The sequence below is a fragment of the Vipera ursinii genome (assembly GCF_947247035.1).
Source record: "Vipera ursinii genome assembly, chromosome: 3".
NCBI classification, from domain to species: Eukaryota; Metazoa; Chordata; class Lepidosauria; order Squamata; family Viperidae; genus Vipera; species Vipera ursinii.
This window is the reverse complement of record NC_139516.1, coordinates 59,416,973-59,442,384: the sequence shown is the minus strand read 5'-3', so window position 1 is coordinate 59,442,384 and position 25,412 is coordinate 59,416,973. Positions and strand designations below refer to the sequence as shown.

At 39.8% G+C, this 25,412-nt stretch overlaps 1 protein-coding gene and 1 long non-coding RNA gene across 2 annotated transcripts in view; both read left to right on the top strand.

Annotated features, from left to right (window-relative positions):
- Positions 1-25,412, top strand: part of LOC310638506 — a 609,545-nt gene that overhangs the window by 351,506 nt on the left and 232,627 nt on the right. The window lies entirely within an intron of this gene.
- The window catches only part of TRABD2B (TraB domain containing 2B), a gene marked incomplete at both ends in the record, with an annotated part of 243,888 nt that overhangs the window by 184,412 nt on the left and 34,064 nt on the right, over positions 1-25,412 (top strand). Inside the window, one exon of the mRNA XM_083359620.1 lies at positions 2,295-2,469. Within this exon, the coding sequence (XP_083215746.1) occupies positions 2,295-2,469 (175 nt within the window). The remainder of the gene's footprint in view (positions 1-2,294; positions 2,470-25,412) is intronic.

Here is a 25,412-nt window from a genome sequence, read left to right as displayed (position 1 = left end):
CAGTCAATTTATTTATATTGTGTGCACTGTCTTATGTGCAAAAAAAAACCCTCCCGCAACTTCCAACCCACGAAAAACTGAATAGTGAAGGAAAGCTGCAAAGTTGGCAAGCCACCTTTCACCTTGAAAGAAGTAAAATTCAGGAGCCAATAGATGCATCAAAGCAACAGGTCTTGCAAACAAGAAATCCCCACAACCACAGTATTTGGAAGCAAAGAATAGCTTTACTGTGGTTTTAAACACATTGCAATTTCAAAATAAATCGGCTCAGCTCTGAAACACAGCAGATATCATTGGATCACAAAGGTCCTAAACTGGTTTTGAATTGGTACAGAATGTAGGCCTTAAGCCTAGAGAAAAACCACAAAAGGCTATTTTCATGAAAACTTTGGTGGTTCCAGCACGATTTTAAAAATTCCAGCTTTAACCAGATAGCACCATTGTTTCCTCCTTGCTCCAAATGTCCACGTGCCTCTGGATGTGCTTCTGAAGTAATTAGGCAGGGGTGCTGAATAAACCTGAGGAGAAATTTCTCAAGGGCTACCAAGTGCAAGCATATTATAAGAGCTAAATTCCAATCAAAGATTGGCAGGGGAAGTGTCCTAGAACTTTGCGCAGTGATGTACTCATTACAGGTTAAAACTTTTATGTTGTTTTGTGGACTAGGTCCAGACCTCCATTCTCTACTTGTCTAAACTGAATCTATAAGACCTACAGTAAATGTAATCCTTCGGGGATCTTGGGAAGATTATTTTAATGAATTGGAGCTTCCATACACTTTCACTTAACTCTCCTTCAATGTGTCTCCTTTGCTTTTTCTTCTTTCTTGTCTTTCATGCCATTTTTTCCCTGCCAAATGCTGCTTAACAGCAGGAAATGAACCTCCACAGACTCCAACCCCCCCACCCTGAAGTCTAATACCTCTTTTTAGTCTTCTTTCTCTGCTTTGCCATAATTCACAATTCTTTTCCACCCATCCCTTTTTTTGCCCAGTATTTCTCAAGGAAACTGAACTCCCTGTTATTAATAGTCCCAGGAGTCTAAAATAAACAGGAATTACAGACCAAACGTCATTTAAACCTTCCACCCAGCCATTTATTGCATTAAGCCTTAATTCTGGTATACTTTTTGTGTTTATATTGTGTACTAATAGTGGGTTTTTTGCGCTTAATTTAATTTCTATTTACTTTCTATCTTGTGTTTTTAATTGGGCTTCTAGTCTCATTGATTAAATCTAGACTTTGTGGTACTTTTAGTTATTTACAAAGAAACAGCTTTAATGGTTAGAGTGTGCTTTATCCATGTCAATAAAACATTTTTAGGAGCTTGTTATATATGTTATAACTCAGTTTAATTCCCAATTCCCTTCCCCATTTCTTCCAAATTACCAGTATACAGATTTGGTCATTATTTAAAGGTCTGGTCCTGGCTGATCTTGAAAACTAAATAGGATCAGCCCAGGTTGGTGGTTGGATGAGTGTTCTGGGAATATCAAAGCTGTTGGCTAAGCTAAGTAATAAAGAAAACATCCTGAAGTAATGTAAAGCTGTCAAGAAAAGTGCATGAGTGCAGTTATCAGGAGTCAAGTTTGACTCAAGGGCATCTTTACTTTTAGTAGATATCTATTAAGAGGTGAAGGGACGTGGTGGCTCAGTGGGTTAGGACGCTGAGCTTGTCAATCAGAAGGTCGGCAGTTTGGCGGGTCGAATCCCGAGTGCCGCGTAGCAGAGTGAGTGCCTGTTACTCGTCCCAGCTTCTGCCAACCTAGCAGTTCGAAAGCACGTAAAAATGCAAGTAGAAAAATAGGGACCACTACGGTGGGAAGGTAACAGCGTTCTGTGCACCTTTGGCATCTAGTCATGCTGGCCACATGACTACAGAGACGTCCTCGGACAAGCGCTGGCTCTTTGGCTTTGAAACGGAGATGAGCACCGGCCCCTAGAGTTGGAAACGACTAGCACACATGTGCAGGGGAACCTTTACCTGTATTAAGAGGTGGGCTACTCTAACTTTTGAGGCATATTCCTGACCATATATAATAACAGTGAAGCAATATTATAAAGCATCCCATAATTAGAAAATAGTCTGGAGGCAAACTTAACTAAATTAAATTAACCCAAATTAGAAAAATTGTCTGGAGAAAGCTGCACACTTTTTTTGGTTAGATGTTGGAAAGACTGGAAACTACCAGAGGTAATCCCACTACTGATCTTCTAATGGTTTTCCTCCAACTCACCAACTTCTCCTTTGCATTTTTTTTTCTTATTGAGAGTTATTCCTGTTTTTCATTCCAGCTCCCTAATTTCATCAACACAACGCTTCCTCCACATGAGCAGGTTACAGCTCAAGAGATTGACAGGTATTTCCGACAGGAACTGATCTACAAGAGGAATGAAAGAATGGGGAAAAGAGTAATGGCTCTCTTAAGAGAGAACACTGACAAGAGCTTCTTCTTTGCATTTGGAGCAGGTAGGACCTGAATATGTTTTCTGTTGATTACAATATGGGATGGGATAATTAATTTCATTTTCTGATGTAGTTTAACTTTGCTATTTCTTTCCCATATCTTTATTCTTCCCTACCATTTACTCTATCCTGAAAACATCTCAGTCCCAAATTTTTCAAGACTGGACAATGGTAACAATGGGATTGGGGATTTAAAAAGGAGACATGGTTCTTCTAATCTTTTTTCCTTTGGTGGTTTGGTGTACTAAAGTAGTCAGATCAACAGCACAGTTCTTTTTAGTGTAAAACTTGGACTGAGTATTTGTATGTGACAGGTAAGAATTGAGGGTTTTATCATGCTCCCCTGAATTTAGTTGCTATTATTATTAACTCATTTAATTATCCACAGTTTTAGTTAAGTTTTTATTTGTTTCAAATTTAGATTGGATGAACACTTGTGAAATATTAGCTCATTTTCTTGCATAGTATTAACCTTGAAGAGATGGATTAGTCACCATCTCTCTGCCTTCATCAAGAGATAATGAGTCTGGCCTGTTAATGAATCAAGATTGTTAAGTTCTTGAATAATTAATGACTGCATGTATAACAAAACTGTACAGAGGTTACAAATACGGTACTTAAAAAAGCAACTCCTGATAAACATTTAGCTAGACTCTAGGACACTACTTCATATTTTTAAAAATGAAAGATACACACATGGAGGCAAATTTAGGCAGTTATTTCTTATATATAACATAGAGATATTGCAAAAAATTATACTCTGTGTGTCATGGAGGTTTACTCTATGGTGATGTGATGGAATGTAGTGAGGACCTGGATGCCCAGGAGGGAGGGTACATTCTAGAAGAGTAAGAGGCAACTTAGCCCAGATATTATGTATAGGAGAAAGAGGATGAAGACAGCCCCTCCCTAATAGTTGACAAAATATAGAGGGTAGTCCTCAACTTACAAACACAACTGAGCCCAAATTTCATGTTCCTAAGTAAGCAATTTGTTAAGTGAATTGTGCCCCATTTTAGGATCTTTCTTGCTACAGTTGTTAAGTGAATCACTGCAATTGCTAAGTTGGTAACACATTTGTTAAGTGTATCTGGCTCCCCCATTGATTTTGCTTGGCAAAAGGTTGCAAAAGGTGATCACATGACCTTGGGACACAACAACAGTCATAAGTATGAGCCAGTTGCCAAGCATCTGAATTTTGATCACATGATCCTGTGGATGCTACAAAGGTTGTAAGTGTGAAAAGGGATCATAAGTCCCTTTTTTCAGCACCATTGTAGACTATGAATGGTCACTAAATTAGCTGCTGTAAGTCGAGGACTACCTGTATTGTAGCTACAGATAGTAGAAATTTCAGTATGGCAAGATTTTGTCTACAATAAAGAATTCAACTCATAAATGCTACGTGTCATATTAGGTTTGGGGCTTAATAGTTTGTTTGTGTAGTCAATAATATCACTTCCAAACGTATCTTTTTTAAATTCCCACTGTTCCCCATCTGTAATCAGGAAACGTTTCTTTATAATAATAAACTAATAATTCTAAAGAATATCTTTAAATGATATTACTAATATTTGACTTTGGGTCAACGCAATTACCTGGCTTGACACAGAGTCTGTAAGATTATTGTGTTCTACTTCAGCAGTGAGGCAGCACTGCTGACACAATGGATTACAGTGCTGAATCATAAATTGGGTGAGGCCTACATTCAACCAAACAAAACAAAAAGCTGGCCTACCATTGGCAAGAAATAGAGAAAGCATTTGACAAGCAGCTAATTTTCCTTTCATATAGGCAATGTGTGCTTCTCTTAGAAAGAATTAGCCATTAGTTGTAACGGTGTTTGTTGAAAAACAGAATACTGCCTGCCCGAGAAGTAATTTCCTGCAGACTTACAAAGCACCATCTCATAAAAAGTATCCCATTAGCTTAAAGTGGAATCAGATTTAAGTCTAGCAGTATGTCCTCTGCTAACTTTGTTGTTGCTGAGCAGGGATTTGGAATGCCATACTAGAACAGGATCCAAAATTTCACAGCTGGCAACTGCATTTCTACTGAAGTCAAGCAAAATGAACAATCTCAAATTTAGAATATTGACAGAAAATTGGACCAAAACTAAACTGTTCAGAAACTTTATTTAAGGAGACCTTACAATGAACTCCAACTAACATTCGTTTTTATGGAGTGCAGTAATCAGCAGGAGCAGTAAGATAGAGAACATTTTGAAACAACTTCTACATTGCACGTGGAATGCAAGCTAGTCCACAGTATGTATTCTGGCCTCACTCCAATCCTAGAGTTTCCATTTTATTGTTCACCTCTCATAACACAGCATCTTTCTACCATAGGTACAAACCTACTTCATTTATATCCACCTAGAGTATCAGGTTTCTATGAACGGCTCTACCCTGGGAGAATGAGATGATCACAAACACTTGCAGTGAGTCTCCCTCCTCCCTCCCAAACTGAAAACAGATGCTGTTTATTGAGCAGCATCATTTCAATAAAGTGTGGAAAAGAAATCTGTGCAAAAAGTTTGTTCTCCTTTGGTCACAGCTAATGTAAGCCATGCAGCAAAGAAAACAAATGGTAATTCTATCATCTCTTTATTGCCAGGATATAGCATAAAAGACAAAAGAGGCCCCAGTAGTAACAGAGCCATTGATTTATTGGTCAAATAGGCCAACTATTGTCTATCACCGCAGATGTTTCATTCTTTGGTTAAAGGCACAACAGCAATAATGTCATCACATTGACCAGATAGTGAGTAAAGTATTTAAAAATTAACAGTTTTCAGAATGGGAGATCAATGAGTGGGACATAAATCTTTAAAAGACCTAAAAGAACAATAGCAATAGCACTTGGACTTACGTACTTCCCCATATTGCATTCTGTGATCAGTTTACAAAGTCGTCATATTGCCCCCAACAATCTGGGTCCTCATTTTAACGACCTCAGAAGGATGGAAGGCTGAGTCAACCCTGAGCTGGTCAGGATCGAACTCCTGGCAGTGAGCAGAGTCAAACTGCAATACTGCATTCTAACTACTGTGCCACCACAGCTCTTATACCAAAGTAGAATTATTGTTTCTGATTTGTTTGGGTATGTTACTGGACTTTAAAAAGAAAAATTTCCCTCTACAGTATTGTGTATATAGGCACTGAGGAAGAATTCAATTATCAGGACAAATATTTCTAAAGTTCGAGGTTGTTGTTTTTTTTTAAAAAAAGCACCAATGCCATTTCTCACAAATATCTGTATTACTTGTTTTAATTCTTCTCCTGAAGTTTACTACTATTATATATTTTACATACAACCGTAGACAGTATTAAAAGAATAATGGTGGGTTCCAATATGTCATTCTATGAAGTTACATGCAATTTCTTTACATCTGTTTATCTATTCATTTATTTGAATCCCACCTTTATTGTTTTTACAAATAACTCAAGGCAGTGAACATATCCAAATACCTTCCTCCTCCTATTTCCCCCACACCAACCCTGTGAAGTGAATAGGGCTGAGAGAGAGGGACTGGGCCAAGGTCACCCAACTGGCTTTCATGGCTTTCATGGCTTTCATGGCTAAGGCAGGATTACAACTCAGTTTCTAGCTTTCTACCCTGGTGCCTTAACCATTGGTTTGAACTGTCTTCCTCTCTTTGACCTCTCAGTTCCCAATTGGAAGAAGGGGAATTAGAAGGTACTACTTGAGGGACAAATTAAAGTCTACTTTAGATTCAAGGTGCTGGTAATGGTCTTTAAAGCCCTACATGGCATGGGTCCGGCATACCTTAGGGATCACCTGCTGCCAGCATCAACTTCCCTCCGCCCTGTGCACTCCCACAGAGAGGGCCTCCTCAGGGTGCCACCGATCAGAGAATGTCGTCTGGTGGCCCCCAGGGGGAGATCCTTCTCTGTGGGCGTGCCGGATTTGTGGAACCGTTTGCCGGTTGAGCTCCGGATGGCGCCCAACCTTCGCTCCTTCCGATGCGATCTGAAGACCTACTTGTTCGAACAAGCCGGCCTGGCCTGATAGGTGATGGGTTTGGATTTTAATATTGTTTTAGTGCATTTTAACTTATTGTTGTTAGTTCTGGGCACCTTGTTTAATCTTTTTTAATATTTGTATCCTTGTATTTTTATATGTTTGCCCTGTTCACCGCCCTGAGTCCTTCGGGAGAAGGGCGGTATACAAATAAAATTATTATTATTATTATTATTATTATTATTATTATTATTATTATTATTATTATTATTATTATTATTATTATTATTACTTTTAAAGAAGAAATGTGTTAACAGTCACACTGTAAAGCTTCTTTAAAACTAAGAAAGTATAGTTATGCAGCAGAGATAAAAGAATGCTCCATTTTAAATGAGTATTTGTAATCATAACTAGGAGTGTGCTGGATCTTCATTAAAGTTGTATAAGAGATTAGGAAACACATTTCCATTAATGGAAAACCCTGGTCTTGAGGATAAAGAAAATACTGCTGCAAAGAGTTAAGAACATCCAAATGTCTGAATTGTTTGTTTTAGTCAGACAGGCATGGAAAATTCAACCATAAAATTTAAAACAAACAACATCCACAGTCATATTTCTCTTGATATATGTTTTATATGCAAACTTCTAAAGATATATCTGCTTGCACTAATTAAGATTTTATTAGCATTGGTTTATCTAAATAACTTCCAAATCAAATTAGCTAACTGACTCATTCAGAACTGTCAGCTGCTTGTAGGGCAAATGGTAGCATAAAACTTGATCATTCTATTAGAAATGTCTTTAAAAATACATAATATATTCTGCAGCCATGTTCAATATAATGGATGTTTCAGCCCTCCCAGATAAACCAGACAGGAAACATGACCAGATGAGCTCATTCTATTTTATTGTCAGACTACATTAATAGAATCTTGCACATCTGAAAATACAAATCTCCCACTGGCACATTTAACACTCTGGTACATTAGGGCGGATCCTTCTTAAATTTCTTTCTTTGGTAAATCAGGAGATCCAGACAGTTCAATTGGGTGTAAACAATTATTGTAAACTTGAGCTCTCTACAGGAATCTGAATTATGAGCGGCCAAGGGAAATTAGCAGGAGTTAAGAATAGAAGGAATTCAAGGACTTAGATCTCTTGTGGGCACGAAGGGACTCATGACTGATGATATCTTTGACCCCTCCCTCAGGCTCAGCCTAGTCATCTCCTACACTTTGTCTATTAAGCATTTGCTGGTTCCTTCCCCTTTTTTCTGATTCCCTACAAATTATCTCTTCCCCTCGAGGCACCCACATAGTATTATAGGGTATAATAAAGGTGAAATGAATATTCCTGAAAAGGGACAGCATGGAAGCACTTGACCCACTCTCTGCATATGGAGAGATTTTCAGATAATGCAAGATAATGTTCCAATTGAAACCCAATTTTTGTTACATTTTGAACAATTTTTCTAAACTTTACTATGGCACCTATCATCTTGGTTTTTTTCCAAATGCTTCTATGCCCCAAAGCCATGTATTACATGAGTGGAGTTCTACACTGTTATTACAGCTGAACTCAGATTTCATTTAGGGAAAACCTATAACACTGCATTCCAAGCCTAAACTCCAAAATCTGCATCAAAGTATACCACATTCTCATGCTCATATAAACTGGAAAGATATAAGAAATCTCAAAAAGAATGAGTCAGAGTCTGGAAATCATACTGTATGGCAACAAATATGTGATTGGATTCTGTAGTAGAAGATTAATCTGGGCTACATTAGTAGTAAAGGAAATCATATGCTAATGTCTTGGATGTTCAACCAATTGGAAAATGATCTGCAACTCAGTTATGTCAGACAGGGAAGATTATTTCAGCTTATTGGGTTCAATTACATGGACATTACAATATTTTAATAAATGATTTATGGAGATACACTGTTGATAAATAAGTGGAATCAGCCAGAGAAGTAAAGAATGGCTCTTCCATCATAGCTGTACATTCTATACTGAAAATATTTGATTAATTATTTGATTAATTCCTCTATTCACTACAGTAGGTTTACCTTCCTACACTCGTTCACTCCTCTATATTCATTTTATAATTCAACTAAACCAATATATACTGTACCTTTCTGTCATCATGTAGTGAATCCCTATAAATATGGTATAAATATGTAGCTTTACTTTAACAGTGAATCTTTTTCTTCCAGTTTGAAAGTCCAGAAAATATGGTTGTAAATTGTAGTGGATAGGGAATAGAACTTTAGAATTATCCTTTCAATCAATTTATGTGTCTACTAATTCTACCAAGAAACCTTTCCAGATGTTATAGCAATGGCATGAATGTTAGGTATGAGGGTTTAAATGTGTTCTCATCTCATCTATGTGTTTCATATACCTGTGGAATTAGCAAATTTTCCATTTGTCTCCTTTTAATCCGCTGATTTTGCAAGATTTCTTATTCACTCTACCAAAAAAATAACTCAGCACAAGAAGAAGCAGGGTTTTTTTTATAAGGAAGACAAGTGTTCTATACATACGTACTTTGGAACTATAGAAAATATATAGGTAGCATGAAACATTCAGTTTAATAAAGTGGGCTGGTTGTAATATCACATATTTGTATTCCATAGTTAAAAGAAGTTAGTTTTGGGGTTGGCAGAATTTGGAATATTCTGGGTCTCTAAGGTCCAGGAAGAACAATAATTCTTCCTGGACATTAAGCTTGATTATCACCCTTTGGGGATTAAATAAATGAATTTGCTTGACACACTTTGAGAAGAGTTGATCTTTGTTGGACACTTTCACTCTTGTGAACCCACATGATTGATAGACAATTCAGTGTACCAAACTTATAAGAACTGAAGTGAGCAAAGAGTTTCCCAGCTGCCTTTTCCAGCTGAGAAATAGCCAAACAGCCAGGGCATACATGTCATTAAAAAGAGTTAATATTTTGGCAACAAAAAGTATACATATATCATCAGTGTTTAAGAAAAAAATGTCATCTGGCTTATTTCATTTTTATACTCAACTAATTTGCAAGTAACACATATGATAACATCCAGAATTTGTGCATGCCATTCACTTAGACTTCATTTTTCTTAAAGCAGCTGATTTTCTTGTATTCATTTAAACACTTCCTTTTATTTAAAAAGAAATATCATCGGCACTTCTGGATTTGATGGTTGTATTTATCATCTTTGAAATTCAAGTGTATAGCCAAAATATTAGAGTTGTATTATCATGGAAGGAAATTGTAATTAGTTAAATAATAGGGAGATGGATTCTTAAGGCTAGTGGCCAACCATATGCCACACAAACTTTATTCTGATTTTGGAAGCAGTTAAGAGCTGCTTATCTAATAATCCAAAGAGAGAGTATAGAATTGTGTTGTTGTTTTTCATGCACTTCTTCCTCAGGCTTTCTGAATTCACTCCATTTGTTGAATTGATGAGCTTATGAAAACATTTACTTCACATTTTATACCTCTGAGCCATGCATTTCAGCCGATGCTAAATCAATCTTTTACAAAGGAGATTGGACATACATATCAAGCCTGTTTTAAAGTGGCTTGTTATTTACCCATTTTGTGAGAAAAGTGTTTTGTTTGGTTTTGTTTCTTAATTCCAGATTATTTAATGAATAGATCCAGTGTAAAGATTCTAAACTCTGTCAATTTACACTGTAGAGCAGGGTTCCCCAACCCCCAGTCCGTGGACCAGTACTGGGCCGTGGCATGCCAAGAACCAGTCTGCACAAACAAGCAAAGCCCCATCCATGGATGAAGGCAGCATACAAAACCACACACCATCTGGTTCTTGGAAAAATACTATCTCCGTAGAATTGATCCCTGGTGCCCAAAAGGTTGGGGACCTCTGCTGTAGAGTACCTCTTACTTCCTCCAACCTTCCCCAAAAATTCTGTTGTAATTTTAGAAACAATAGATATTGATAATGCAACAATGTAATGTGCTATTATGAAGACTTGAAGCAGCCTTTGATAAATGCAGACACATTTGGACTTGCTAACCCCATTGTTAATATAATTATCCCCTTAATTCTCAATGAGCAAAAGAAATTGAATGATATTAATTTGCAAGAATTGTGAATCCAACTGTGACTCTACTATTCTTATCGAGCTTGCAACTGAATGAACAAATATAGGCATAGATAATTCCATCTAATGCATGGGGCGATAAATTAAAATCTTCTCAAGTCAGAAATCAACGAAGCATTCCTACTTATTTAGGGTTGCTCAGTATGGAATGTTCAAATAATAAAAAACAGATATATACTCTATGATGTTCTGAGACTAACACTGTTCAGATGCATCCTTATGTCGTCATTAATAAACGTAACAAGCCTAGAATGGAAAACCATATTTTTATTTTCTAGTTAAGTACAAACTGGTTTCACCTTTAGAGAATAATTCTTCTTTCATGCATAGACCAACTGATTACAAAGAGATCTTCCTACCAGGCAAGTCTGCCCTACCATAGTTTTTAAGCAGGAAACAATCCAAAAATATTCTTTCTGACCCCTTGTTTCATTCTCCAGAATATTGCCATTTTGTGATGCTGCCTAGAAAGAAAACAATAAAACGCAGCTTCCAAGAGTGTTTCTTCTTTCTTGTTTTACTATTTAAAAAGTACACAGACAAAGCATCAGCAGCCCAAGTTAAAGCTAGCTGAATACAGTTCAGATTCTGAATTTGCTAGCTATTCGTGTGCCTCAGAATTCAAAATGTAGAACATCGTCACCAGAGCTGTTTCTGAAGTCTCTCAATACATGCAATAAAAATGTCTGTGTTTTCTGTCCTGCCTTGTCCCCTGGTCTCTCGAGCTGACAGCACTGAGTAGGAAATCTTCCACCTAACATTTCTGTTTTTCTTAAGACTTGCCAATCATGTCATTTGCCTTTGCCCAAAGTTTGTTGTCTTTGCAGATGGTCACAGCGTGAGCTACCAAAAGCTTCAGTGAGCCTGACAAGAGATTCTGTTAACCTAATTCAAGCGTATGACCTGCCATCCGAACAGAGCACAAAGGGACTTTTCACAGACCAGTCGCTACCCCTGATATTTTGTTTCATAGGTTTCAATTAATCTGTATTTATTGCCACTTGTCTTACGTGGCTAACAATATCAAGAGTTTAGAGAGTGCTTTTCATGTCACACTGGGTCAATTAAAAGGCTACTTAAAATATTTGCAAAACTTTCCATCCAAACGTTGGCTACTCTGCCTTGCCTCTCACGAATATGCTTTAAACAAATACTCTCCTTATGAAGAATGACATCTACCTCAATTTGCCCTGCATATCTTTAGAGATCCTTGAATAATTTCTTTTACTTTTGCACTTTTATACTTATGGTTTAGAGAGAACAAGTCGAATTCATATGTATAACAGAAGATGCTTTGAAGACCTTGGAAAGGAGGAGGCCAGACACAGTATAGATTGTAAGCAGAGAGAATCTCATTCTAGAAAAATAAAGAATGAAACCCATACCTTTTCAGCAGGAGCCATATTGTCCTCTGTTCAGCACTATACCAACATACTGTAACCTCTGTGTGTTCTCTTATTTTCTGAGGAAGATTACAGTCATTCTCAGACACTGAAGGCATGTTACAGTACTTACTTTTAAGAAGTATTAAAATTAGATTTCAGCTGGTGATAGTAGATAGCGTATATGTAGATATGGAAAGAGTGTGTTTATTTTGATCATAAAATATATCTGTAGGTTTATGGTTGTGTCTCTGTGGTATCTTATTCTTTTCAAAAGCAGCAGAAGTAAATATTGTTCATAAACATTTTAAGATGTCTTTTAGAGCATTTGCCAGAATTCTAACCATTTGCCACCAATTTCACTGGCATGCTAGTGTGTCAGTTGCCTAGCGTAAAACCCTGTTAAAAAAATCCTTGCAAAACCATTCATCATCATCTTATGATTTTCAAATAAATTCTGTTCTTCTATAATTTAGAGCCTGCCTAATTCCAAACATTATGGCAGCTCACTTTTTCAAACCAAGAAAAGTTTAAAAGTAAGAAACAAACCATAGATGGGACTTCCAGTTTTCTGCCGTAGCGCACAGCTGCTGGATAGCAGAGCTCCGCTCCCCATGGCCAGTTTTACCCTGCTAAAAGGTAAAGGTAAAGGTTCCCCCGCACATGCGTGCTAGTCGTTTCCGACTCTAGGGGCCGGTGCTCATCTCCGTTTCAAAGCCGAAGAGCCAGCGTTTGTCTGAGGACGTCTCCGTGGTCATGTGGCCGGCATGACTAGACGCCAAAGGCGCACAGAACGCTGTTACCTTCCCACCGGAGTGGAAAAGATTGTCTAAATCTAAGAATTGTTTATAGAATAAGAAAAACTTCAGCTTTTAGCTAATTTTTAGAGGAGAATTTACAGGAAGGACTTAAGGTGGCTAAACATACTGAATTGCAACTTTGACTGATTAATAATTGCCCCCTGGATAAAAAGAACTGTTTCAAAAATATTGTCTGCACTACTAATTATAGAGTCTAAAATATTGATGAAAGACTATTTGAAGGGGGGAGACAACATGGATATCGTATACCTATCAAAAAATGACAGACCAACACATCCAATATTTATCCCTAAAGGATTTAGCCTGGAACATCAAAGACCTCCAGAAGCAATATTTCAAGGCAAGACAAATACTTTTCAAGAGAAAATGTACTCAATGTTACGACAGATACAAATGACAATAGATTTAAACCACAAGGAAATCAAAACCAACTTTGATGACATAAATAAGCACACTTCTAACCTAAATCTACAATCAAAAAACACCCAGAAAATGATGGTGAAGGAACAAACAAATCAGATAACAGAACACAAATTAGAAGAACATGATCAAATCAACAAAGCTACAAATGAAAAGAACTACAATTTAATACAAACAAGAAAAAATCTACAAGACTTTGATATAACAACAAAAATGGAATGGACTATAGAATTCCCAGGAGAATCATCAGAATTTGGGAGACAGAAACTATATATTTTATCTATTTTATCTTCTTTATTCCCAACAATACTTACAAGAACACAGGAACTGCTGGGCAAGCAGAATATATCAACTTGGAAAAGCGACTCGACAAAAGAAGAAGGCTAGAGACAGATTCAAGAGACTTGACTCACCCTACCAGTTGGAGTATTACATGAGCAAACACTTGGTTGAATATGGTTAAAAGAATAGAGAACTTTGAACATAAATTTGGATATTTAGATGACTAGCATTGAGAAAATCATGACTGATAAGAATGGATTGAATATAAAGGGGAAATTAAGCTTAAATAAAAAAACACAAAAGTAGGATATGTGGTAAACTAATGAGATGATTTTTATAAGAATAAGCTGATAAAAAAGTTATACATAGATGTTATCATTATCTGTACAAATATGAAAAATGTCTATATTTAATCATTTATACATTGAAAATGTTAAGAATTATATTTGTTTAAGGTTGAAGAAGGAGAATACAATTGGGAGAAGGGAAGATCAAAGAAATAGAATCGTAATTAATATATTAATTATGGAATTATCAAAACGGGACCCTAACACAAGGAATGGCAACAGAATATATGTATGCTGGAGGTAGATACCAGTAGATTACTAGTAAATGTTTTAATCCATCCAAGTAATTACACCAGGATGTTAATTTATATTTTAGAAATCTGGTAGAACAAGTGAATTGGCAGCAGATGGATGAGAAAAAACATCTCTGTTTTCAGAGAAAAGGAAGAAAAAGCCAGGGAACTGGCTAGCAGGGTTCAGGAGAAGGGCCTTCTCTGACATTGCGCCTGCCCTCTGGAACACCTTAGCCCTCTGAAGTGAGGTCAGCTTCAACCCTCCTGACCTTCCATAACAATTTAAAACCTGGCTCTGCCATTTGTTTTGAGGCATCATGGTGGTGGTGATTGATTAACAATGGATCCCACACACTTTTCCTCTCATTATATTCCCTCACCCCCCATCTTTCTAACCTAGTTGATTTTATAGTATTCCATGTATATTGTTATAAGTTATACCGTTTTAACTTTTAATATTGTAAGCTGCACACAGAGTTACCATGTGACAAAATAGGCAGCTAATAAATTTTACAAATTCATAAATAAAAACTTCCTAGAACCTCAGTCTTCCCACCCGTCATCCTGTAACTTAACATAGTCACTACACTTCATTAGCTCTCTTCCCCTGTGTAATTGCTAAACTCTACATCACACTCACCCCCCTGAAATGACTGTTAAGCTATACGCAGGGTACTGGCTACTATGTTCCAGAACCTGTTAAGGTTACCACAGCCTCTTGTATATGTTTTTAAAATAGATAGGTTGGGTGATCCAATCATGGACCTTCCCATGAAATTTGTAGTTTGGCCTTAACTCTTCCTTTGATGTCGATAGCTAGTTTTATACTTCAACCCATATTTTGCAGGTACGAACCAGATCTTGCACACATTTGATTTCATTTGTGCTTTTGTTATTTAGTTATGAAGTCTTTAATAGTCACAATTCTTGCAAAATATGAGACAACACCAAGCACATCTGCTTTCCTTTTGTTATTTCGGCTATGCACATGCATAAACAGGGAATGATGGATTGCCTTTTGGTTCTTAAAAGAAACATGGAAAAGACCTGGATTTAATTGTTTTGTATTTATTGCACAAAAGGGGTGAATTATGACCTACTTAGCAACTTCTCCATTGAAAGTGAATATTAGCATTGCAGAGAACCAAGAGCTGTTCTTTGCCAGAGATATAACCCTGTCAAAAAGGCTCCCTCCCTCTTGATGTGCTCTACTGGAAAAAAACCTCATGAATGTGCTACCTCCTGCCAGTTAAAACTCAGGGTGAAATGCAAAACCAAAAGCTGCCAATAGTTATATATTTGATTCAGATGTTGTGAGATGTGTTTGGTTTTTCTTTACAGGCTGTGAGATCAGTCAGGAAAAAGGGAAGAATGCAACCCCGCAGAATGGAATTAACATGTCTATGCATGTAGGGAGAGTTTAACACACACACACACACACACACACACACACACACACACACACACACACATTGAAATGATATATGTTTATGATGGGAATTTAGCAGAGCTGGAACACTGTAGATTCCTCTATAGATTTTGATTCTACCCTAGGTTTGCTGACCCTTGGCAGCTTTTATATCAAAGGGTTTGCATTCCAAAGAGATTGATTTTCCCTGGACTTACTCAGTTCAACCATTCCCCCTGCTATTCTAATTGAATAGGAGCAGATGGTCAGAAAAAAAAACTTTACTTTGAAAATAGGATCAGAACAATGAATCGAGCAGTTCTGATCCAGATTTTTTTTCCTCCTAAAGAGATAGTATGTCTGCATATAGAATGCCACAGAATATGGTACTCTGTCCCCCTCTTGTGGACATGTGATCATATAAGCTAAGATGCTATATAAGGACTCAGTTTAAGAAGTAAGAAAGAATAAATATCTCCAGATATCAAACTGAAGATGGTGGGTGTACATCAAGGATCTCTCTCATATTTGAGGGATCTAAATATATGGTAATTATTTTTATACAAAACTATAGAATTGCTTGCTATTCAGTTAATTCAATTAATTCAAATGTCCTTTTGACATGATTTTCCCAGTCCTTTATTTTGGCTTCATCTACTTTTGGACTATTTTCATACACTTTTGGAGACCACATAAAACCCTCAGACCTCAAACTTACCACACACTTTTATGTTGTGGATGGCACAAAGTAAACGTATTATATTAGCTTCAGCTTCTTGGAGACAAAATAACATATGGCTCAAAAGATTAAATTAGAGACCTTTTCATAATACCTACCGAAGATGAGCTGTGGAAGAGTCGTTGTACAAAACCTAATTAACATTGAAAGAGTGTTTTGAAATAATGGATGAGAATACATTCTCTATGTAATTGGAACTTTGTTTTTCAAACCAAAAATTGTAATAAAGTAAATCTTTTTCTTGGAAATGCAGCATGTGATTCAATAAATGATTTGATTCAAACATGTTGAGAAGAATACTGTTAAGGTTCTATATTTGTAATACTTCTCCAAGTATCCTCCAAGCTAAAATATTCAAGCAAACATTTTGATCATGTTATTGTGACTCATTTGTCTCTGTTCCACCAAAACAGCAGAAATGATGGACTCCACATTGTAAGTATTTCTTAATAAAGTCTGTCAACTCTCAGCCTTTGAATTGGCTTTCTATCAAAGGAGAGCTGAGAGCAACCAGTATTAATTGTTTGTGGTCAAGATTTGATTCTTTCTTAAAAATTCAATAGTAACAATGGAATTGACACATGTATTATATCTTTGAAGTTTGGCATCACTGTGTTTTTTTAAATATCTTTTTCTGAGTATTTGCATTTTTGAGGGGGTTTTTAAAATATTTTTTTCTTTTTTTACTTTCTCATTTTTTCCTTCAGATTCTTTATTTGTCTGTTTTAGGCTTTTTTATTTTAATTAGGCTAATTTCTGTTACCCTTTTAACATTCCGTAATAGATATATATCCTTCATGCATACTCATTATTAACTGTTACATTACTAATATGCAACATTCTTTTCAGAACATTCAATTGTAATGTGTTTAAAAATCAACAAAAAATATTGTAAAACATATACTGTTTCAGGCCCTCCCATTTAAAAGAGCAAATAACATGACAGTGAAAATATTCATTAAACAAAGCAAAAGGGAATGGGAACCATAGGAGAGGATCATTATTAAGAGTAGGAAATTGTTACTTTCTTACAGCTTCAGATGTCCCAACTATCAATCTCTTTTTTCTATTAGTAGTTGGTCTTCGAGGACTTTTGCCCCCCAAGATACAAGATTTATTCCACCATATCGTTTCTCTGTGCTCTGGGGGTTAAAAAACAAGAAAAAAAAATATGTTCAAATTCCCTTCAAAAAATATTGGGAGAGGGCCTTCAAAGTAAATGTTTAATGAGCTGCCACTAGCTTTTGTACCTTGATAGAAAATCACTTCAGAACAACACAAATCAAAGTGAGGGTGAAGGTTCGTTCTCCGAGTCTGAGGCTTGGTTTCCGAACATTTCGTTACCAGGCTAAGTAACATCTTCAGCAGTGTTTAGGGGATGTCTGTGTCAGTGTTCTACTTATATAAGGGCATCAGGTGTGGGAGTGTCAAGTGAGGGTCTTGTGATGGGCCAGGTGTGAGTCATCAAAGAAAGGCTTGTGTTGGGGAGGTGCTTCAGGTCAGGGTCATTGCAGGGTGTGAATTATCAGTGGGTCAGGAGTGAGTCATCAGTGGGAGGCTGGTGATGGGTCTTGTGATGGGGAGATTACCTCAGGCCAGGGTCATTGGGAGGTGAACTGCTGGGGGGGAGGGGCTTGAGGGTTGATGCTGTCTCCGGATGGCTGTTTGATTAATTTGGATTCTGAGGGGTTCATATGCTGGTTGTAGATCAATAAGTAGAACACTGACACATCAACCCAACACCGCTGAAGATGTTACCTAGCCTGGTAATGAAACATTTGGAAACCAACCCTCAACCTTGGAAGAACGAACCTTCACCCTCCTCCAACACCCGAGCTACAGACATTCGCCACTATTGCAAACAAAGCAATGTGCTTAATGCCTTTATGGAGCCTTCTTGCCATGACTCATCTTTTGATTGAGCAAGAAGACAACGCTTAGATCAAATCTGCTTATATTTAGGGGAGCAAAATTAACTATGAGCTAGGATGAAAATGGAGGACCCATTTTCCATACAAATGCAAAAGAGAGAGAGAGAGAGAGAGAGGAGAATCCATTCCTATGGGGCAGACCTTATAGGGTCTTGAACATACATATTGGGACTGGTTTCATTGTGTAATTTAATATATACATCTTGCTATCACAAGAAAATTAAGACAGCCAGGACTAATTGTTCCACCTACTCTTGGCCATCCTGCTCTTTATCACACCAACCGCAGAGGATACCAACAACTCAACATGTGTTCATAGCATAGCAGCTACATGAGGACAGGAACTCTATAATCAGGTTATATTATTTTTTCTCATCTCTGCCTGAATTCTCCTGTGTCTGATTAGCATTTGATTAAACCACTTCTCAAATGCCATTAGAGATGCAACATTAGCAATACTTTGCAAAAGTGTTTTCCTCTTCACATTGATTGTATCTGAATTAATTTCACCAACTGCTGAAACAGGAACAATATTGATGTAACAGAATTTTATGAGGTTATTATGCCTATCGAGATAAGAGTTTTAGGGGTATCCATCCCCTTTGGATTGGTCCCTCAATGATTATGAAATGTAATTCACATTCATATATACCAACTATACTTGGTAATTTCTTCCTTCACGGGTAGCTGCAGTGAAAACAAATTAGTTCTGCTTTGTGAAATAGTTACATCACAGGCTCACTGATCTTCTCGCTATTTATTCTTAAGCTGTATGTATAATAATTTTTACATGGTTAATTTAATTTTCCTGTATGTTAGAGTTAAGCCATCTTGAACGAGACTAAAGAGAAGGAATCTGCTGTTTTGTCCCAGGAATCCCTGTACCCTATCTCAAATCTGTTTCTGTTGTTTTCCAGAAATGCAGATAACCAATCTTCATGAGTTTATGATAAAGTAAATGGTTTGAGAGGGTGATGGAAGTGAAGGGTAGTGATATAAAGACTGTGACTACATTACTAATGGGTCCAGGATTTGTTTAGTTTTTTTTTCCCCACTGGGCTTTAAGGAAAATTAGGTTTCCTCGCCTTCATTAAACTATTTTCAGCTTGCATAATACTTTTTACACATTATGTTGTCTTATCCAAAATGACCAGAAGCCAGAAAAAAAAAAGAAAAAAAAGAGAGATAGAGATGTGATTTGTGGACTGCAAGTTGCCCACCCATAGCCTAGGAGATTAACATGAATGTTCCACTTCTACTGCTTCTTTGTCTATTTTAATGCTCCATCTATTTATGGTACTTACATTCTCTCTTCTTTATAATGGTAAGCATAATAGTTACTATGGTGATTTATGTAGCAAAAGGTCAGTACGTTTTTTCTCCTTCCACATCATTGTGCTTCTTTCTTGCAGTTGTTTCTGCAAGCACCTGTTGGTCCCTTTTGGAATAAAAAAGGATAAAGCTGATTTTCGTGTTCCATTCCATTTCTAGTCATTTTGTTTAATCATTATGCCTGATTGATTTGTTCTGGTATAATGCCAGTGGGATGTATTTTAATCACAAATCATTTTGTCACCTCTCAGAAGAGTACTGAAAAGTTCCAAATATTCAAATAGTTGGGCCTTACACATTTTAAGTGGCCAGGCTATGGCAGTAGGGATACTATTTTTTTTCCCTAAAAAGAAAAGTTTGGAAGACTTTCTTCTTCTTTTTTTAAGGAATTGTTAATAACTGACTCTAAGCTCCTGGTACTTTTGTAATCATTGTTTCAAATTCTTTGAATGCCTACTGTGGACTGTAGGTGAACAATAAACAAGAACATTTGTAGCTCAGGGTTGAAATGAGGGGTCCTTGGTGCTCTCTGAGTTTGCTTGCTTTCTTGCAGACGTTTCATTATCCAAACTAGGTAACATCATCAGTGCTAGTAAGGAATGTGGTTTGCTGTTCTAGTGACTGTAGTATCTGTCAGTGTTGGTGGGGGTGTTCTTAGAAATTCTTTGGTTGGGGGAACAACTAAGACGTCTTTTTCCATAGTTAGAGAAACAGTGAAAGCAGTGATACAGTTTTCCTCTGCCATTTTGCAAATCACTGGTGGTGATTTGACACTTATGCAGTATTTTGTTATTATTACAACATTTAAGTCAGGAAACTATTTCTAGCAGTGAATGAAAAATCTGAAAATAAAAAGAAATATAACTTTCTTATTAAGTCCACTGTTGTAAAATTGCCAAAACAGTTAATGGTTTTTAAGCAATCAAAGATGTTGCTCGTGAAGGAAACAGCTACTGATACACATATCAGGTGTGAGCAGAAACGGTTTGCCAGTTGAAATACAAAAGCAGCAAAGTCAGAGATAAGGCAGCTAAAACTCTGAGGCCCAAGATTATAGGGGGAATTGAATCTTGTTTACTGAAGCCAACAGGGAGGTTCCCATGTTTTCCATTAGCAGAAGCAAAAATGAAGTTTATATGTGTGTGGGGGGGAAAAAAAATTTTTTTATGTGACCTGATTTGGAAAATTGGAATTATGTCTGTCTGTTGGACTATCTGTCTTTCTGTCTAATTTATCAGCTTCAATGCATGAGCAGGACAAGAATTTATCTTCAAAAATTTGTATGTGGTGTACCGCTAAAGCAGTTGTTTCCAACTATAAAACTGATTCACAAAACTCAGTAGGCTGTGTCCTATCCTGGATACCAGCAAAAGTGTAGTCCAAAATACAATTCATAAGAAATCAAAAGATAGCTGGAGCAAGATACAAAAAAGATAATCAATAAGTTAATGTTCAAAGATGGAGTCCTAATGAGGTTTGCAAAGGTATAAGTCAGAGAACAGTGATCTGGACAACAAAGAATAAATTCTTCAGAGAGACAATAATGGCTATGAAGATTCTCAGTCATCCAGGTAGAATTGTCTGGAAGTTGAGTTATGACAACTGGACTTTTTTTGGTTATCCAAGTAGCTTCAGACTAAAGAAGCTACTTAGATAAGCAACAAAATATTTAAACCAATAAGGAAAGAAGTCCAGTTGCCACAGTTCAACTTCCAGACCACCTCAGAGAAGACTTATCAAAGGTTGAAGGCAAAAAGGCATCATGGCCCCTTAGACCAGAGGAGGAAAAGAAGTTCAATGAGAGCAAAGATTCTAGCAAGACCAATCAGAAGATTTGGGGTAAAATTCTGAAGATTTGGCATGATTGCCTTCTGTGGGTCCTACATCTCTGGACTCAGATTCTGAATCAGGAATGCAGTTGAAATACATTTTAGGATCAGAGAATAAGTCAGGTTGGGCTGGTGGAATGTATCAGGCTATTCACATTGCTCCAGATCAAATGTTGAAATGGATAGTGTTTTCTTAGCCTATTTTTACTGAGTAGATCTATTGAAAGTCTGAAATAATTTAAGCTGATAATATTAATACTATAACAAGCTAGGAACCCGGCTTCTACATTTCTTAGCAGCAAAGTTTATATATCTCCATCAAGATGATCTTCCTTACTTTCCCTTGATTTACATGAAGATGCATGAATCAGAATAGCGGCGTCTTCAGAGCCCAGCTGATCGGCGCTTCCGTGAGAGGGGAGGAGAGCCTGGATGAGAAGCTCGCAGATTATTCTGGCGGCGGCGGCAGCAGTAGCAGCGGTAATGGCGGCGGCGGCGGTGGAGACATTTTCTGTTGGACCTGCTTGTGCCGTCTTGTTGGCAGCTGCGGCGTCTTCGGGCCGTTTGGCGGCGGAGAAGACAGCTGCTTGTTATTCTACTGATGGGGCTGCCCTTGTGCGGGTCCTGAGTTATTGCTGACGATGGAAGTGGCGATGGCGGCGGCGTCCTCGGGCTGCTTTGGGCGGTGGAGAGGACGACCATGGCGACAGCGATTCGTTGGTTTAGGCTGCTTGAGATAATGGCAGCAGCAACGACATTTATGACAACGATGGCGATACAATGGACTGCCAACTTATTTATTAACTTATTTATTATCTTATTTATTAACTTTCCATTTGCCTCTTTCTTTCCCCCTTTGGACTGGGACGGACCTGGGTACAGGCCACAGTGGGAGAGTGGCCTGTTTTTCATCGGCAGCCCCATAGAGGTGGGAGCTCTGTGGGTGCTGCCCCACCCAGGGTGGGCATTTTGGACCATCCCCGGAGGCAGACTCGCGTCCCGTTGTGAGAGGACGGGCTGTGGTGTGCCCCTGGGAGCATCCAATCAAGTGGCAGTGGTTGGTGGATGGCCCAAATGTCCCACTCCTTTCCTTTGATCCTCCTGTTGGTTTCAATCATTGGACTGCCCTCTCTGGACTCGCTGACTGGATGCATCAATATTCCGACACGGACTTGCTCGCCCTCAGGGGTGCCCCCCTCTCCTGGGTGCGTCCCGCCTTCTTTTCTTTCCCTAATCTCGATGAGGGGCCCAATTGTTGGGACCCTGAGGGATGGCCGGGAAAGGCCAGGGGCTTGCGATATAAACCTAATAAGAGGCCCCTGGTTAATTTTTTAGCTAAATTTTTTAGGGGGTTGGGGAGGGGGGTGGGGGGTAGTGGTTGTTTGGCGGTGGGGGGTAGCCAAACAACTTTGTTGCAGGCCAGGCCTGGGTCTGACGGCGCTCGCGGAGAGCGGGTTGTGGGTACATCTGGGGCTCTTGAGCGGGTCGTGGGACTACCAATTCCCACGACGGGGAAAGGCAGCAGGCGGATAGACAGGGGGCCATATCGTTACCGGGAGGGCCGTCTCCGCTGTCTTCAAGCGGTGAGGCGCTCCGACCCTCTGGTTCTTCCCCGAGGTCCCGGGAGCGGGGATGTGCAGCCTCCTGAGCTCCGGCTGGTGTACCTGAATGCCAGGTCCGTGGTTAATAAAGCTCCCCTCGTTAGGGATCTAGTTGAGGGTGAGCATGCGGACCTGGCTTGCATCACGGAGACTTGGTTGGGCCCAGAGGGTGGGGTCCCTTTGGTTGACCTCTGCCCACCAGGTTTCCGGGTGCTACACCGGCCACGAGCTCAAGGTAGGGGTGGGGGAGTGGCGGTTACCATTAGGGAGACCTTATGTCCGCGGGAGGCCACCGTTTCTCAGATAGTCGGGTGTGAGTCTCTCTTCATGAGATTTGGTCCTGGGGCGCAGTTGGGCTTGCTGCTGGTGTACATTTCGCCTAGTCTCACAGCGGCAGCCCTGCCCGAGCTGCTCGATATCCTCTCGGGTTTGGTGGTTGAGTTTCCCAAACTTATAGTTTTGGGAGACTTCAATCTACCATCCCTGGGAGGTTCATCTGAGCTAGCTCGGGAGTTCATGGCTTCCATGGCGGCCATGGACCTGACGCAAGTAATTTCAGAGCCAACTCATGAGGGAGGCCACACCCTTGACCTGATTTTTTTATCTAGACGGTGGTTGGATGATCTAGGTGGGGGCTCTCCATTTATTATGCCCCTGTCATGGACCGATCATCATCTCCTGCGGCTGGTCTTCCGCTTTGCCACCCCCCGCCGTGGGGGTACGGAGCCAATTAGATGGTACCGCCCCAGACGCTTAATGGATCCTGACAGATTCCAAGCGGCGCTGGGGTCCCCACCTGCCTCCACTGCTCACAGCTCGGCTGATGCCTTAGTGGAAGCCTGGGGAAGGGCAGCCACTGAGGCACTTGACCGGGTTGTACCCTTGCGGCCCCTGACCCGGCGCAGATCCCAGCGAGCTCCATGGTTTTCCGCGGAGCTCCGGGAGATGAAGCGCCGGAAACGGGGCCTAGAGAGCTGCTGGAGGTCTAGCCGATCCGAACCCGACCGATTGCGGTTAAGAACCTATATTAGGTCTTATCTCGCAGCGATGAGGGTGGCGAGGTGTAATTACTTCTCCACCCTCATCGCGTCCGCAGATAATCGCCCGGCCGCCTTGTTTAGGGTGACTCGCTCACTTCTCAATCAGGAGGTGAGAGAGGATCCCTTGCAAGGTCGTGCCGAGGAATTTAGTCATCATCTGTCGGATAAAATCGCTCGGATTCGGACCGGTTTGGACTCCAGCTGGGCAGAGTCAGGCGATCAGGACACGGGCGGTCTTGTCAATGTTATCTGGGAAGAGTTTGATTCTGTGACCCCTGATGAAGTGGACAGGATTATGGGGAGGCTGAGCTCCTCCACATGTTTGTTGGACCCGTGCCCTTCCTGGCTGGTTTATGCAGCTAGGGAGAGGACACGAGGCTGGTTCCAGGCGGTTATATCTGCTTCTTTGAGTGAGGGTTATTTCCCCGCCGTCTTGAAGGAGGTGGTGGTGAGACCTCTCCTCAAGAAGCCTGTCCTGGACCCAGCCGTTTTGAACAACTTTCGTCCAGTCTCCAACCTTCGCTTTCTTGCGAAGGTTGTTGAGAGTGTGGTGGCGCATCAGCTCCCTCTGGTCCTGGATGAAGCGGATTATCTGGACCCCTACCAATCGGGTTTCAGGCCCGGGTACAGCACGGAGACGGCATTGGTCGCTCTGGTGAATGATCTCTGGAGGGCGCGGGATAGGGGACATTCCTCTATCCTAGTCCTATTAGACCTCTCAGCGGCTTTCGATACCATCGACCATGGTATCTTGCTGCGGCGTCTCAGGGGATTGGGAGTGGGAGGCACAGTTCTTCAGTGGTTCTCCTCCTATCTCCTGGGACGCTCGGAGTCGGTGTTGGCAGGGGGGCAGAGATCGGCCCCTAGGTCTCTCGTTTGTGGAGTTCCTCAGGGGTCGGTTCTCTCGCCTCTCCTGTTCAACATCTATATGAAACCGCTGGGTGAGATCATTCGTGGTTTTGGAGTTGGGTATCATCAGTATGCCGATGATACCCAACTTTTCTTTTCGACCCCAAACCACCCCAGTGATGCCCTCGCCGTGATGTCCCGTTGCCTGGAGGCGGTTCGGGTCTGGATGGGGAGGAACAGACTTCAGCTCAACCCTGACAAGACTGAGTGGCTGTGCATTCCGGCATCCCGGGACATTCCAAATGTTCCATCTCTTTCTATGGGGGGTGAGCTCTTACCCCCCGTGGATAGGGCTCGCAACTTGGGAGTCCTTCTAGATTCGCGGCTTACTTTGGAAGAGCATATAGTGGCCGTGACTAGGGGGGCTTTCGCCCAGGTTCGCCTGGTGCGCCAGTTGCGGCCCTATCTAAACCGGGATGCCCTGTGTACAGTCACTCATGCGCTCGTGACCTCTCGCCTTGACTATTGTAATGCTCTCTACATGGGGCTTCCCTTGAAGACCACTCGGAGGCTCCAACTGGTACAGAATGCGGCCGCGAGAGTTGTCTTGGGAGTTTCCCGGTACT